Source organism: Berghia stephanieae, chromosome 4, assembly GCF_034508935.2.
Source record: "Berghia stephanieae isolate SIO BIC M18660-M18661 chromosome 4, UCSD_Bste_1.3, whole genome shotgun sequence".
Lineage (NCBI taxonomy): Eukaryota > Metazoa > Mollusca > Gastropoda > Nudibranchia > Aeolidiidae > Berghia > Berghia stephanieae.
Window position 1 is genome coordinate 5,373,151 of NC_088363.1, and position 17,500 is coordinate 5,390,650.

Sequence of the window (17,500 nt, forward strand, 5' to 3'; positions counted from 1 at the left end):
AACTTGGTTGTACCTTGGACATTCCATTAGGACATGATGTCCATTTTCATTTTCAAGTCCGCAGTCACATTGCCCAGAGGCACCTGCTCTGGACATCCTCCACATATGTTCCTTTAACTGGTTGTGTCCAGTTCTCAGTCTGAAGATGATGACCTGTTCCTTTCTGTCGAGCACCTTGATTGGGTCATTCATGTTGTATTCTGGGTGCTTCTCTCTCCATCTCTGAGAATGGATAAATTTGGCCATTTTGTTAATTTCATACATAAATGACACTCTGCCGAATATATCTGGAACCAAAAAGAAAGCAATATACAACCTCATATTACATGGAAAACTGTCTCAAGGCACAGTCATACTCAACATCGATCAAATTATGCAATCTGAGAAATTTTACATTATCACCCAACCAAACATGGCTACACTGAACAAACGAAATGAACTCACACCTGCATGCAAACATAGAAACATCACAAGAAGTACGAAACAACACATAATTTTAAATAATAGTAACAACAATAACGATTTCACTCCCCGAAGATTGGCCAAAGTAAAAGGCATGAAACAAACCTGTCGGAGTCAATAGGGGCGCTGTTGGGAATGAGATTAGCCGAAGAGTAGCGTCCCTTGATTGGACGTCACCCATAGTCTGGACGAGAGACGCATGCGCACAGCCAACATGACGTTCTCTCTCTAATAACTTTTCTACCGGTGACGTCACAGACTATGGGTGACGTCCAATCAAGGGACGCTACTCTTCCGCTAATCCCATTCCCTATTGTAGACATGTACCCTGAAGAATTGTGAAAATCGCATGCCCTTGTAATGTACGTAACACTAGAGAGCGTAGATTATTCTACGCTCTCTGGTAACACTATGCAGCGGTTACGGTATGACTGGTGATTTTTTTTTTTTTTTTTTTACTGTCAGAGACTGAAAATAATGCACACACGATTTAACTCACTCAACCCTCACACTGACTATATCCGTTGTTTATCCTAGTTACTTTTATCCCATGCCTATGTATTACATTTTTCTAAGACAAATTATAGGCGTAGATAGTAACAAAGCTAATGTTTTAGTTTTTACATGTTAATGGTACTTGAATAAAAAAAAAATCTATGCACATGCTCACTTTTAATAATACATTTTTTTCCAATTAAAAAAAGTCGCAACAATTTCTAGGATTGAGTGAGTTAAACTAGGGTAAACCGGACTTGTCGACAGTGCTCCATATATTATATGCGAGACCGGAGTAATTCTAGGGTATAGTATTGTTTATCACACACTTGACCGCCATGTTTCAAATATAATGTCCATAAACCATGGTTTAAATTATAATACTTTCTGTCTATTGAGAAATTAACACCACTGCATGTTTGTCAATAAGTACTGTTTATCGATTAATATTGATTTATCTCAGTCAACAACATGCCGATATTGCCCATTCGTTGAGAGATTTATTAATAGCCCAAATTCCCAACGCAAGCTTTTCCGGTGGAATTTCCTTCGTTTGTCGTAGTGCTGGGTCGAGTTTGAAACGATCAAATCGAGCGGGTTTTCGATCGAGTCCTCTAAAATCGAGTCGGTTTCGGGCGGGTTTCGAGTCAGTGACGTCATCGAGCAGTGATTCGTTTGGAGAAAAAAAACACGAGCAACTCGTTTGCCACAGGAAACTTCACATACCCCTACCTCTCTTATGTCTGTGGCTGGCTTGACTGCAGCTGGTTATGATGGGGGCTGCCAGATGGCCAAGTTCAAAATTGGTTACTAAGAAACGCTTTTCTATTATTATTCATAAAAAAAAAAAAATTTATCCAACTGTAGTCGATTGTTTTGTTAATCAAAACAAATGAGTTTTTCAAGGGAGTCAGAATGCTTGTGGTGTTTGGCTATTTGGGGTCTATTTGACTACTTGGGCAAGAAGAAATCTGGCTGTCTGGCAGCCTTGATTATGATCGTTCGTCGCATCACACACACATACACACACACCCACACACACACACACACACACACACACGCCATCAAACAGTTGTTGATGGTGAAGGGTTGAGACCCCCCCCCCCCCTCCCACCACCATCATCCCGCTGTCACCTTAACATTTCATATTTATGTCGCGCCAAAAGTTGTCGGCCGCCCCCACCTCCCATAATTTGTCACTGGTCGTCATCGCCTCTTGTGTGTGCGGGAAAGGTCGTGCCTTTCATTTCATTATTTGAAAAATAAATGAACAAGAATGGTGTGTTTTTATTAGGTAGGTAGATAATAATAATATTTAGCAGGTTCCACACCCAGACACACACGGATTGCCCGGACACGATGATAACGATGCCGACGACAATGGATGACGACGATGATGATGATGATGATTATCGTGTTTCTGTTTAAAAAATGAAATACTTTAGCAGGTTCCACCCCACCCCCACACGGATAGACCGGACCCGAAGATGATGATTGTGGTTTTGCTGGCTGTTACGGCTGTGATGAGGATGATGGTATTGATGATGATGACGATGGCGCAGATGGTGATTATTTGTTCGGTCGCTCAGTGGTACGGTGTCTCTTGTCACAAAATCAAGCCTTGTCAATGGCCGGATGAGTGACAGTGATTGTTGAAAATTGTGATCCAGACGTTAAGTCCGTGTGTCAGGCACTTGACTCAGGTGTGAATGTATTCTTATCTTATAAGCAATGACGGGTATTGTAAAGAGCTTTAATACAAAAAGACTCCAAACAGCGATCGGTACCTACTGTACGAAATGGATGTATGGTCGATATGGCGTGCCGGAGGAATAAATTAAATTAAATATTGTGAAGTTCATTGAGCATGGTAAATCCTTGGAAATGCGCTTTGAACTAATACACCTGCTAGACAACTCCGATTCCAATATAAACGACTGATTAATATTCCCATATATAAACTATAGTTAGCTGAAAATCTTTCTTTGTCGGGACTCCAAAAGTATGGAACGAATTAGACAAAGAAATCAAAGGGTCTTTAAGGAGCACTGATTGATTTTAGATTGATTATTACATTGAAATGTGTTGATATTTATTTTATCCATTATTATTAGGGTGGTGGTGGTGGTGGTGGTGGTGGTGGTGGTGATGATGATGATCCCGCTGATATGATGGTGATGATAAATAAATTAAACATAATTCCCTTTATTCATCCCATAGGGGAGATTCGTCTTTCGGGTCTATTCTAAGGGAAGACTGGAATAACCCAAGCGATAGCCGCAGTGCAGCGCCGCAAATTTAGTTAGGGCAAGGTGACTTGCTCAAGACCACTCAGCGGCGGGTGATCGAACTCGGTACCTTTCGGGTGCCAACCAAAGACCGTACCGCTGCCCCTGATGATGATGATGATGATGATGATGATGATGATGATGATAATGATGATGATGATGATGATGATGATGATGATGATGATGATGATGGGAACTAACAAAGAATACACAGGCATCTAAAATTGAAACATTCCATATTCAAAGCTAATGTTTTACTTTAAAAAATTGAGCTTTACAATATCCACTAAATGTGATCAAAGCGCTTTGTAAAGGGGTCCCCGGTCAACAGCAACATTTAATATGTAGGACGGGACATGCCGCCTGTTAGGCGATATTACAATTTTTCAGACAAAGACAACGCTGTTAACGGCCAGGTACTCATTTTACACCTGAGTACGGTGAGAGAATGTGAGTAAAGAGCCTTGTCCAAAGACTCAACTATGCACCGAGCGCGAGGCTCGAACCCAGGACTTTCCGATCCCAAAGCGGGTGTCATACCACTAGACCATTATAATGCACGAGACCCATGGTCGACTAGAGTACTACCTATAGTTACGTCATGACTAGACCACATAGCCGCACTACTGTAGGAGTGTTCATTGATAGAGGGATGCGTGTGTGTCATAGAAATAGCCTTAGTGTGTGTGTGTGTGTGTGTGTGTGTGTGTATGTGGTGTGTGTGTGTGTGATAGTCAAACTTTAGTAGGTTTAATGAAGTCTTGTCTCACACACGCGTGATACACCTATACGAATTTCCCTGCCACTGCCACCCAGACACACTAACATCTGACAAGGAGTGAGGGCTGTGGAAGAACCACAGACTACCGTGTGCAAACATTGGCGATTGGTATCGGATGGCAAACTGTGATCGTTTGAATTTGAAATGATTCGAAACACTCGTTACCCCTCCGCTCGCTCGAATCCTGATCGTCTCAAGCTCGTCTCACGTGTCAAGATCGTCTCAAGCTCACAACCCGCCTGATCGTTTTACGATCGAGTGATCGTTTTACTAACTCGCTCTTCCGGCATTGAGATCGAGCACTGACTCGTGGCTTGGCGCTCGATCGTCGATCGAGTAAAAGCGATCAAATAACCCAACACTATTTGTCGGACGTCGGAGAGGAGTGGGGGACCGGTTGCAATTGCATGTTTCCAACGAACAAGGTGATTTCTCACCGTATTCCATGAAACTAATTATGAGTGTTCGCAGCACATAATATCTAATTAATGGAAGGTTAAAATTTCCTAATATGACCATTGTTTTGGTTCTTGAAGAATTGAGAAAGGTAGTGCGCAGCAAAGCAGTCCTAGGCTTAGGCTTAGGCTTAGGCTTAGGCTAGGGTTTTGAGGGTTAGCTCGAGATCGGGAGATTTTTTTTCCTATTAAGGTTAATTAAAGGTCTTGGTAAAGGTCCTAGGGTGGTCGTTTTTCCTGTTAGGGATAGTAAAAGGTACTAGGTTTTATTTTTACAGTGCTATAGGAATAGAAGTGATTATTCGACCGTAAGGTCCGATAATGCTAAGTATAAAAAAATTACTGTTTTTGTTGTTCTTCTTCCTTTGATTGCCCACAATCAATTGGTTGATTATTATGGCAAATATGAAACTGCTTTCTAATCTCTCTGTATTCCTTGTTTATAATCGTTAGTCTAAAATCAATTTCCAGGGACATTCAGGGGTCGTCAACGTTGATCAGTGGTGGTTTGTGTAAGGTCTAAGTATTTGCATAGCAACTTGCCACAAAAGCATCAATTGTAGTGGCTTTGGTCACTTTAGCGTCAAGCTGGTTCCAGTCTCTGACCGTACGCGGCAAGAAGGAAAAACCACGGTATTGTGTTCTGTGTGTTATGAGGCTGTATTGGTTGTTGTTACCTCTTCTCTGTCTCAAAGGTGCTGGTATCAGTTTTTTCTTGATGACTGGGCATTCAGCGAGGTGGTGCTTGATCTTAAATAGCATTGTTAATCTTGCTGATTTTCTGCGATGTTCTAATTTCGGCCACTGTAATTTTCTAGCATGTCTGATACACTTGAGGTGTTGTGATGTCTGTTCAGGACGTAGCGTGTAGCACTTCTTTTCACTGATTCTATTTTTGAGATGTATTTTTGGGTGTGGGGATCCCAAACAGTGGAAGCATATTCCAGAACAGGTCTTACAAATGTTTTGTATGCCTTTTCCTTGATTTTCGAGGAGCTAATTTTTAGGTTACGCCTTAAAAATTCCAGTGTTTTGTTTGCCTTACTTGTGATCTTTTTAATATGCTCATCCCATGTTAGGTCTTTTTTCATGCTAACACCAAGATATTTTGCAACATTCACTGTCTCCAATGTATGTCCATGTAAGTGGTATTCAGTTATCGTGGGTGTTTTTGATCTTGTTATGGACATTGATTCGCACTTCGCTGGGTGGAACTTCATATCCCAGCTTTCTTCCCATATTTCTAGTTGACACAGATCCGCTTGCAGTTTGTCACTGTCAGTGCTGTAGACTGTAGTATCATCTGCAAAGAGTCTGGCTGTTGTGGTTAGATTAAGTGGCAGGTCATTAATGTATGCCAAGAATAGACAGGGTCCTAAGACAGATCCCTGAGGGACACCCGATCTAACAGGTACTTCAGTCGAGCGACATCCATTAACAATAACAGCTTGCTGGCGGTCATGTAGGAAGTTCTTAATCCATGTTTGGGTAGTGCCCTGTATTCCGTAACGACAGATCTTGTGCATAAGTAGGCTGTGATTCACACGGTCAAAGGCTTTGGCAAAGTCCATGATAAGGACGTCTGTATGGAGTCCCTTCTCCAGATTGGTTGTCAGCTCTTCCGTAAATTCCAGCAGTTGGGTTTCGCAAGATCGCAAACGTCTGAAAACGTGTTGGTATTCGGTTAGTACATTGTGTTGTTCAAAGTGGTTCATGATGTTGCTGACGATGATGTGCTCCATTAGTTTGCAGATGATGCATGTCAAGGAGATGGGCCTATAATTTGCCGGGTCGTAGTGTTCTCCTTTCTTAAAAACGGGTGTTACATTGATATTTCTCCAATCTGATGGTATTACACCTGAAGCCAAGGAGGACTTGAAGATGGCTGTGATGCCTAGGGCAAGTTCTGGAGCCAATTCTTTTAAGATGCGGGGGGATAGGTTGTCAGGACCACTGGCTTTGTGGGGGTTAAGTTTAAGTAGTAGTTTCATTACTCCTTCTTCTGTGATGGTAATGTCATTCATTATAGAAGTGTTGGTGGTCTTCATTGATGTCTTGTTAAGGAACTCTGCATTTGAAAATTCTTTTCTCTCACTGAAGACAGATTGGAACTGTTTGTTAAGGATCTCTGCCTGCTCTTTGGGGTCTGAAATGAGATGTCCTTCCTTTTTTAGTGGTGCTATGCCAACATTATTAGATTTTTGGTTTTTTATATATGACCAACATCTTTTATTATTTTGTGATTTATTTTCATTTTCATCGCTAAAGATGCCGTTGAGGTGAGACCAGTAACTACGTCTCATTTCGCGCTGTATTGTCTGCTTCAGGATGCGAATTTCTGTTGTTAGTTTTTCATCACCAGACTTTTTCATTTTTCTGTACAGGCGATTCGTCTTTGCGATCATTCTTTTTAAATTTGATGTTATCCATGGCATGCTGGTCTTGCTTTTGGTGGTCTTGTGAGGTATGAACTCCTTGACGGCTTCCAGTAATGCGTTTTTGAAGTCGCACCATTGGTCTTCAGTTGTGGACTTATATTCATTGGTGAGAATATTGCAGCTGATATTTTTTGCAGAATTTCTTAAGTTTTCCCAGTTTGCCTTGGCGTAGAGGGGAATTTCTCTAATAGGTTGAGCCTTTTTTATTGTATTGAGGCTAAACTCGCAGAATGGAATATCATGGTCTGAGAGGCCTGGAATGATTTCCACCCTTGGTATTAGTTGTTGTGAATTGGTAAGAACTAAGTCTAGTGTATTTTCTCCCCTCGTGGGTTCATCGATTATCTGTTGTAGTCCATGGTCGTAAACAATATCCACGAAGTTAAGGTGTAGGTTTGGAAATGGGCATTTTTCTTTTAATTTCATAGAGTTCCAGTTCCATCCTGGGAAGTTGAAGTCTCCACCAATAAGGAGGTGCGCATTCTTCATCTGGGTTGCTCTTTGTAGGGTTATTTAGAGCCCAGCAAGACTGTCAGTGTCAGCAACATTTGGTCTATAGAATGATGCAACATAGAGTGAGCGCCTTCCTTTTAGTTTTATGTGTGCCCATATTATTTCATAATCTTCCACTTCCAGGTCTGGTACTTTGTAGCTGTCAATGTTGTCTATAACCGCTATCAAGACCCCTCCTCCATTGCGATTTCGGTCCTTTCGATATAGCTTGAAGCTGTGTGGGAAAATTTCTGCATCCGAAATGTCAGGGTCTAGCCATGTTTCAGTACCAATAATAATATATGGTTTTAGACTGTCAATGAGATGGGGGAACTCTGCTCTTTTGGAACTTACAGACTGAAAATTAATATTGAGTATTCTTAGTGGCCTGTCTTTCCATTTGTTTTGTTTTCCTGCTCTAGAAGGGGTGGAAGCATGGAAAGGTTTGAATGTTTTGGTGGGGGTGGTGCCAAAAGAAGAAACACTCAGAGTTGAGAGAGAATGGGAAAGGTTTGCTAATGAGTCAACACCATGGAGGTCAAAAGCAGTCCTGCTGTTGGGATTGCCACATACGGCACAGTACCATTGTTCTCTGCTATCATTTAGTTGGTTATATGTTGCTGACCCGATACTCTGACAGAGTCCATGGTACCACTGATTAAATCTATCACAGACTATTCCTATATCATTCCATGTCACTGTTGTGTCACAAGTCCCACATATCCAAGAAGATGTGCATGATGTATTGTCATTGGACATCGTAAGGCACTTGAAAATGATGAAATTTGCCAAAAATATTCAATTTGTTTACAGAGAGAAAAGAATGACCGCCATCTTGGATGGCAGTTCAGCAGTAGTTGTTTTTATACATTTGAGCGATGAGTTAACTGAAACGACCCAAAGAGAGCTACAAAATAAAGGAAGCATTCTTCTTAATTGTTTGTTGTTTCTGATTTTAGAGAGAGAGAGACTGAGAGAAAGAAAAAAAAAAAGAGAGAGAGAGAGAGAGAGACAGAGAGAGAGAGAGAGAGAGAGAGTTGCTTTTGTGTATGCATATATTATGTATGGGTTTGTATATGCGTTTCAATTTTAGTACATTCTGCTCGTTACTTCTACCCGTATTTATATAGCGACTACTACTATAACCACCACCACCACATCATCATTACCACCACTAATACAACCACCACCACATCATCATTACCACCACTACTACAACCACCACCACCACATCATCATTACCACTACTACTACAACCATCACCGCCACATCATCACTCACTTCTACTACAACCACCACCACCACATCATCACTACCACTACTACTACAACCACCACCACCACATCATCATTACCACTACTACTACAACCATTACCACCACATCAACACTACCACTACTACTACCACCACCACCACCACATCATCACTACCACTACTACTACAACCACCACTACCACATCATCATCACTACTACTACAACCACCACCACCACATCATCACTACCACTACTATTATAACCACCACCACATCATCATTACCACTACTACTACAACCACCACCACCACCACATCATCACTACCACTACTACTGCAACCACCACCACCACATCATCACTACCACTACTACTGCAACCACCACCACCGCATCATCACTACCACTACAACTACAACCACCACCACCACATCATCACTACCACAACTACTGCAACCACCACACACCACATCATCATTACCACTACAACTACAACCACCACCACCACATCATCACTACCACTACTACTGCAACCCCCACCACCACCACCACCACATCATCATTACACTACTACTACAACCACCACCACCACCACCACATCATCATTACTACTACTACTACAACCACCACCACCACATCATCATTACCACTACTACTACAACCACCACCACATCATCATTACCACTACTACTACAACCACCACCACCACCACATCATCATTACCACTACTACTACAACCACCACCACCACCACCACCACATCATCATTACCACTACTACTACAACCACCACCACCACCACATCATCATTACCACTACTACTACAACCACCACCACCACCACATCATCATTACCACTACTACTGCAACCGCCACCACCACATCATCACTACCACTCGTCTACAGCCGTGCCAGGGGGCTATGATGCCGTCCATCAAGGAGGACAAAAATACCTGGACTGGAGTGAAACGGCTCACTTGGAGGTGTAACCATAAGAAACTACTATCACTACCACTACTACTACAACCGCCACCACCACATCATTATTACCACTACTACTACAACCACCACCACATCATCATCACTACCACTGCTACTCCAACCACCACCACCACATCATCATCACTACCGCTACTACTACAGCCACCACCACCTCATCATCACTACCACTAGTACTACAATCTCTACCATTAGGTTTTGGCGCTTTACTTCATTTGAAATAAGGAAACTTTGGTATTGTATTTGGCAGTGTGTTTATGTATCATAATATAAGTCTAGTCAGTTATCTATTTAGAACAATACAATATGTGCAGACAATGCCAAATACCATTCCAATTCCTTTTTCTTGTGTGCGGAAATTTCTACGAGTGGTGTCTGAACTTCCTGTGAGCCAGATTTAAAGTTGGCGTCTCAGCTACCACTACTACTACAAGCACCAGCACATCATCATCATTCCTACCACTACTACTACAAGCACCACCACTACATCATCATCCCTACCACTACTACTACAAGCACCACTATCTACTGCAAGCACCACCACCACCACCACATCATCATCCCTACCACTACTACTACTACAATCACCACCACACCATCATTCCTACCACTACTACTACAAGCACACTAACTACTACAAGCATCCACAGCACCACCACCACATCATCATCCCTACCACTACTACTACAAGCACCACTACTACAATAAACACCACCACCACATCATCATCCCTACCACTACTACTACAAGCACCACTACTACAATAAACACTACCACCACATCATCATCCCTACCACCACTACTACTACAAGCACCACTACTACAATAAACACCACCACCACATCATCATCCCTACCACCACTACTACTACAAGCACCACTACTACAATAAACACCACCACCACATCATCATCCCTACCACCACTACTACGACAAGCACCACTACTACAATAAACACCACCACCACATCATCATCCCTACCACCACTACTACTACAAGCACCACTAACTACTACAAGCACCATCACCATCACATCATCCCTACCACTACTACTACAAGCACCACCACCACCACCACATCATCATCCCTACCACTACTACTACTACAATCACCACTACATCACCATCATTCCTACCACTACTACTACAAGCACCAACATCACCACCACATCATCATCCCTACCACTACTACTACAAGCACTACCACCACCACATCATCATCCCTACCACTACTACTACAAGCACCACTACTACAATAAACACCACCACCACATCATCATCCCTACCACCACTACTACTACAAGCACCATCACCATCACATCATCATCCCTACCACTACTACTACAAGCACCACCACATCATCATCATCCCTACCACTACTACTACAAGCACCACTACTACAATAAACACCACCACATCATCATCCCTACCACTAATACTACAAGCACCACCACATCATCATTCCTACCACTAATTCTACAAGCACCACCACCACATCATCATCCTTCCAACCACTACTACTACAAGCACCACCACAACCACCACCACATCATCAACCCTACCACTAGTACTACAAGCACCACCACAACCACCACCACTACATCATCACCCCTATCACTGCTACTACAAGCACACCACCACTACCACCACATCATCATCCCTACCACTGCTACTACAAGCACCATCACTACCACCACATCATCATCCCTACCACTACTACTACAAGCACCACCACCACCACCACATCATCATTCCTACCATTAATTACATTGATAGTGAATTTTTCTTCTTTTACCTTTATGCATGCAAAGATGGAAGTGTAAATGAATAACTAGCTGGAGACGGGGTTGTTTCTGTCAGCCTGGAACCCTTTGTACCCTTGTGGTATGACACTCGCTTTCGGATCGGAAGGTCCTGGGTTCGAGCCTCACTCAGTGCATACTTGTAAGTTGAGTCCTTGGAAAAAAGGCTCTTTACTCACATTCTCTCAATGTACTAGGTGTAAAGTGAGTTCCTGGCCGTTAACAGCGTTGTCTCTGTCTGAAAAAATTGTACTATCGCCTAACAGGCATCGTGTCCCATCCTACATGTTAAATGTTGCTGTTGACCAGGGACCCCTTGTAAAGCGCTTTGAGTGGATATTGCGCTTTATTCAAAGTAATCAAAGCTCATTTTAAAGAGCTTTTAGTTTTAGCTCATTTAGTAGATATTGGGCTATATAATTAGTGGTCTGTCCGAGCCGTGGAGCCGGAGTTTGTCCCAGTTTCTATAGCGTGAAATGGGCAATAGCAATTACTTGCTTGCTACCCTTTGGATAGGACATTAGTCTATTGCAAAGTACTTTCCATCAGATCTATCAGACCCAGCTAACCAATCACTGCTGGGTGGTCAGGGGGGGTCAGAATCAATCTCGACTGCACCTCGGATTGATCTCAGTCCCTTTGCTTGTGAAGTGAATACTCTACCAACTGAGCTATCCGGATCCCATTGGGCTATATGGATATGTGGCCTTGTGGTGTGACACTCGCTTTCGGATCGGAAGGTCATGGGTTCGAGCCTCGCCTGGTGCATAGATGAGTCATTGAAAAAGACTCTTTACTCGCATTCTCTCACTGGTGTAAAATGAGTACCTTGCCATCAAAAGCATTGTCTCTGTTGGAAACTTGTAATATCGCCTAACAGGCATCATGTCTCATTCTACATGTTTCGTGTTGCTGTGTCAGGGACCCTTTGTAAAGCACTTTGAGCACATTTAGTGGATATTGCGCCATTTAAGAGCTCTGGTTTTTAAAAGCTTTATATAAAATCTTAACTATTTGATTTTCTAAGTTTGTCCCAATTCTTTGTTTCACTTAAAAGGTTCCAATGTCAAGAATGATTAACCATCAAATGAATAGGGTTTTGTTTTTGTTTTTTTTTTTCACAGTAAGCTGACAATATATTTGTTGATAAAGATGGATGAAAAACATAAGGAGCTTATCCGTGGGAGAACCAGAGACCTCACCGATGCTTTGAGTAAAGGCATTGAAAAAGTCTGCGACTATTTGAGTGAAAAGAAGATAATTACGACTTCTATGAAAGACAATACTTTGGTACGTAATTTACCTTTAAAGTAAGAAACCTGGGTGGGGTGGGGTTCCTACCTCCCATAGTGGGCAGGAGAGGGGGGGGGGGTATTTACTGCATCTTCTATCCCCCTATATCTGTTTTCCAACTTGCATTCTGTGTTTGTCTTGGAATGAGATTTTGGTTTTGTTCTGGCTGGGAGGGAAACAGTCAAATGCATAGTTCTTGTTTTGTTATGTATTATAATATTTGTTATAATTTATAATGTGAGCATTTGAGTGTATTCCTCTTAGTGGGGGCCGTGCTTGTGTCCAGATGAAACTTATTGGTGATCTCAAACTAATTACATTGATGGTATGCTGTTGGAATCTACATCTGATCCCTATTTGTTCCCAGTTCCCCTTTCTTACTTTTTCTTGGATGCTTTAATTGTAATTCTAGAACTTTTTACTATCCAATTTTCTTCCTTTTTACTGGCGCTGATATAACCTAAATGTGTTGCAAGCGCCGTAAAACCCTTAAAAACAAACAATACAAAGTAAGAAACAGGACATGAATAGCATTATTCGGTGGCACAACGGTATGGTGAGGGTCCTGATAGCTCTGTTGGCAGAGCACTCGCTTCACACACAATAGGACCTTACCACTTACTGAGCATTCGTGAAAAAAGAATCTTTGTCTATTTTTAAACTTTCGCTTAACACTGCAATGAATCAGCACTATTTTCAGATGAAACTCCCAAGGGGCCATTAACTCTCCCTGCGTGAGGTCATTGGAGGTTAACTGGTATCCTGGGTGGGGTTCCTGACCTCCCATAGTGGGCAGGGGGTACATACTGTGTCTTCTATCCCCTTATATCTGTTTTTCAACATGCTTTCTGTCTTTGTCTTGGAATGAGATTACTTGGTTTTGTCCTGGTCCTGGCCGGATACCCTAGCTGAGAGGGAAACAGTCGAATGTATAATTAGTTTTGGAGATGATATTTTTTTCATTGTAAATCATCTCTCTGTTATGCACTATGTTACGCGTTCTTTATATTATATATTATGATTTGTAAAACATTTGAGTGTGTTCCTCTTAGCGGGGACCTGTGCTTGTGTCTGGATGAGACTTTTAGTGATCTCAAACTAAGTACTTTGATAGAGTGCTTTTGGAATCTACACCTGTTTCTTATTTGAACCAATTCCCCTTTGTCTTCCCTTTTTTTGGATGCTTTAATTGTAATTCTAGAACTTTTTACTATCCCATTTTCTTCCTTTTAACTGGTGCTGATATGACCTTAATGTGTTGCAAGCGCCGTAAAACCCTTAAAAGCATAAAAAAAGCATTAACTGGTATCAGGGAGTGCCGTGTCCAATGGGGGCAATAATGGATATTTATGGTCTTATAATATGTCAGTAAAGCGGGGAAAACAATTACAGCCTCTTTCACTTTATTATTTTGATTTGAAAAATCAGTTGTCTTTCTAAACTTCAGTGCAAATTTGATTTGCCATTTGTATGGTTAATATTAAATAGTTTTCTTTAAATATCACAAATTGTGGATCTAATTTTAAGTGCTTGTAAATTATGATGCAATTAAATTTTTATAGCGGGTGGTTGGATGGGAGCATCACCCTTGAATCGTATACCTATGATGTTCGCATGGGTTTACGATCCGATAGTGATGTCGTTTCTTCTTCTCTTTACTAGCCTATCCTGCTTCTTTGGTTTGTGATTGTATTTTTGACAGGGGATATTTTTTTTTCTGTAAATCTTCTGCCTGTTTGTTCTTGGTTATTTATAATTTAGCTTTGATATCTTTAGGTTATGATTTTGATTTACATTTGTACTATTTTTGTTGGATTGCTTGTTTTTTTGTTTCAGCGGTCTCTCATATAACCTCAATTGTGTTGGAAGAGACCTAAAGCAAAAAACAAACAAAAAAAAACAAAAAATAAAAAATTCGTTTATTTATATTTTTTTTTCTCTCTTCTTTTTTTTTTTTTGAACCTCAGGAGTGAGAAACATCCAATGTTTGTCATCACTTTGCCAGTTTAGTTATACATACACACTAAACATAGGCATAGGGATATTGACCTTAATGTTATTGGCTTAAAAAAAAAAAGATAAGATATTTTAAGCCATATATTTGAATAAATAAATATAAATAAAACATAATCGATGAAACATAAAATTAGCATATTATTGTATATAAAAATTCATCTCACGGGCCACAAAACTCATCATTGATGATAATTCCATTGGCATTATGTGATAAAAAAATGATGATAAATTTTAATACTACTACTACTACTACTACTACTACTACTACTACTACTACTACTACTACTACTACTACTATACTAACTACTCTACTACTACTACTACTACTACTGCTACTACTACTACTACTACTACTACTGCTACTACTACTACTACTTACTACTACTACTACTACTAACTACTGCTACTACTACTACTACTACTACTACTGCTACTACTACTACTACTACTACTACTGCATACTACTATCTACTGCTACTACTACTACTACTACTACTACTACTACTACTACTACTATACTACTCTACTACTACTATATACTACTACTAACTACTATTACTATCTATACACTATATCTACTACTTACTACTACTAAAATACTAACTACTACTATACTATATACTTACTACTATACTTATACTATACTACTATACTACTCTACTACTAATAACTACTACTACTACTATACACTATAAATACTCTACTACTACTATGTACTATACTACATACACTACTACTACTACATACTACTACTACTACTATACTACTACTACATACTGCTATTATAACTACACTACTATAAATACTCTATATACATACTATACTACTACTACTACTACTACTCCTACTACACTACTATATACTCTACACTATACTACTCTACTACTACTACTCTACTATCTATACTTCTACTAATCTACTACTACTTACTATCACTACTACTACTAATTACTCTATACTTACTAACTACTACTACTACTACACTACTTACTATATACTACTACTACTATACTACTACTCTATACTACTACTACTACTACTACTATTTCATATACTACTACTACTACTCTACTACTATACTACTACTACTAACTTACTACTACTATACATACATACTACTACTTATACTACTACTACTACTACTATACTACTCTTCTACTACTACTACTACTAACTTTAAACTACACTACTACATACTACACTACTATACATATACTCTACTACTCTACTACTTACTACTAACTACTACTACATACTACTACATATACTATACTACTACTAACTACTTATACTATACTACTACTACTATACAACATACTATCTACTATACTACTCTACTACATATACTACTACTACTACTATACTACTACTACTACTCTACTACTATCTACTCTACTCTCTACTATACTACTACTATACTATACTACTTACTCTACTTACTATACTAACTATACTACTATACTATACTAGCCTACACTACTACTAACTACTACTACTACCTACTTACTACAACTACTACTACTCTACTATACTACTACTACTAACTTCTATACTCTACTATCTTATACTTATACTACTCTACTCTATACTACTATTACTATACTAACACTATCTACTACTACTTACTACATTACTACTACTACTACTCTCTATACTACTACTATACTATCTACTACTCTATACTACTACATATATACTACTATACTATCATACTACTACATCTTACTACTACTATACTACTACACTACATACTACTACATACTACTTTACTACTAACTTATATGCTCTAAAATATACTACTATACTACTGTACTATACTACTCTACTACTCTATAATATATATACTATACTACTACTAATACACTACATTACTACTATACTATACACTACTTATACTATTCTACTACTATACTACACTACTACTCAACTACTACTACTACTATACTCTACTAATAACTATAATATACTACTAATACTATACTACTACTATACTACTATACCTACACTACTACTACTACTACTACTATACTACCTACTACTACTACTACTACTACTACTATACTTACACTACTACTACTACTCTAACTACTACTACTACTCTACTACACTACATACTACTACTATTCTATCTATATACTTACTACTACTATACTACTATACTACTACTACTACTACTACTCTACTACTACTTACTACTACTACAACTACTATACTCTATCTACTCTAACTACTACTCTACTACTACCTACTACTAACACATACCTACTACTACTACTAACTACTCTACAACTACTACTACTACTACTACTACTACTACTAACATACTACTCTCTACTACTACTACTACTACTACTATACTACTACTATAACTATACTACTACTACTACTCTACTACTACTACTCTACTACTCTAACTAATACTACTACTACTTACTACAACTACACTACTACTACTATACATACTACTACTACTATCTCACTACTACTCTACTACTACTACTCTACTACACTATACTACACTCTATACTACTATACTACTACTACTACACTACTTACGTACACTATACTACTACTACTACTACTACTACTACTACTACTACTACACCTACTACTACTACATACTACACTACTACTATACTACTACTACTACTATCTACTACTACTACTACTACACTACTACTACTCTACTACTACTACTACTACTACTTACTACTCTACTACTACTACTACTAA

General features: G+C 39.6%; 1 protein-coding gene across 1 annotated transcript in view; it reads left to right on the plus strand.

Annotated features, from left to right (window-relative positions):
- The first annotated feature begins 4,396 nt into the window (after positions 1-4,396).
- The window catches only part of LOC144969936 (caspase-3-like), a 35,860-nt gene continuing 22,756 nt past the window's right edge, over positions 4,397-17,500 (plus strand). Inside the window, exons 1-2 of the mRNA XM_078909019.1 lie at positions 4,397-4,451; positions 12,583-12,748. Of these exons, the coding sequence (XP_078765145.1) occupies positions 12,611-12,748 (138 nt within the window). The 5' untranslated portion in view covers positions 4,397-4,451; positions 12,583-12,610. The remainder of the gene's footprint in view (positions 4,452-12,582; positions 12,749-17,500) is intronic.